This window comes from Carcharodon carcharias, chromosome 4 (assembly GCF_017639515.1).
Source record: "Carcharodon carcharias isolate sCarCar2 chromosome 4, sCarCar2.pri, whole genome shotgun sequence".
In the NCBI taxonomy this organism is placed as follows: Eukaryota; Metazoa; Chordata; class Chondrichthyes; order Lamniformes; family Lamnidae; genus Carcharodon; species Carcharodon carcharias.
The window spans coordinates 86,179,556-86,180,604 of record NC_054470.1 but is presented as its reverse complement, the minus strand read 5'-3'; the positions used below and the strand labels follow the sequence as shown (position 1 = coordinate 86,180,604).

General features: G+C 51.9%; 1 protein-coding gene across 1 annotated transcript; it reads right to left on the bottom strand.

The window, feature by feature from the left end:
• Nucleotides 1-407: 407 nt before the first annotated feature.
• LOC121276761 (histone H2B 1/2/3/4/6-like) lies at nt 408-764 on the bottom strand. Its single transcript, XM_041185307.1, has one exon. The coding sequence runs from the start codon at nt 762-764 to the stop codon at nt 408-410; it is 357 nt and encodes a 118-aa protein (XP_041041241.1).
• Between the last annotated feature and the right edge of the window lie 285 nt (nt 765-1,049).

Sequence of the window (1,049 nt, the reverse complement as noted above, 5' to 3'; positions counted from 1 at the left end):
CGGGGGCGCGCTGCCATTTCACGTGGGTGGGCCAATTAAGGCCTGCCCATCATTACGTCCGCCAGGAAGCGCTATGCACTCGCTGTGCAGGCGGGGGGATTCCCTGAGCCGAGAGTGCGCTCTTCCGTGCATGCACACAAAAGAGTGCACTCATTTCCCTGAGACTAAGTGCTGCCTTCGGGAGATCAGCACCCACAAATTCAAAAATGTTAAATATAGAAAAAAAAATTCCCTGACATGTCCCCTCATGTGACATTTTTAGTTACACTTCTATTAAATTTTTAAAAACCTACATGAAACCTCATCCCACCCAGTAATGAGGTTTCATGCTTTCTCTGAAGCCTGCCAGGGCTCCTGGCCTGCCCGGCAACCTTAAATTGAATTTTAAATAGATCTGTCAAGAAGCTCTATTTGCAGCTGGTATATTTAGTGACCGCCTTGGTGCCCTCGGAGATGGCGTGTTTGGCCTGTTCCCCCGGCAACAGGAGGCGGACGGTGGTCTGGATCTCCCGGGAGGAGATGGTGTGCCGTTTGCTGTAGCGGATCAGGCAGGGAGCCTCGGAGGCGATGCGCTCGAAGATGTCGTTGACGAACAAGTTGATGACACTCATGGCTGAAGAGGAGATGCCGGTGTCCGGGTGGACCTGCTTCAGCACCTTGTAGATGTAGATGCTGTAGCTCTCCTTCCTGCTTTTCTTGCGCTTCTTCTCAACTTTGCCGCGTTTCTTGGTGGCAGTTTCCTTTGGCCCCTTTTTGGGGGCCATGCCCTTTGCCACCGCTTCATGGGCAGGTCCATTAATGATGTTAAGTACTTTGTCAATGGCCTCAATTGGCCATTGACAGAGGGCAGGCGCACAGCGAGCAGACCCACCACCCCGCGCGCACCCCCCCACCACCCCCCCCCCAACACACACACACAATCCAACCTGCCGAACGGAAAATCCTGGCTATAAACAAACTGTCACAGAAAATGAATGGAAATCTGAAATGAATGAAAATGGCACACCTAAAATTGAGGTGTGAACCTGGTGAAACTACAACTCAGGACT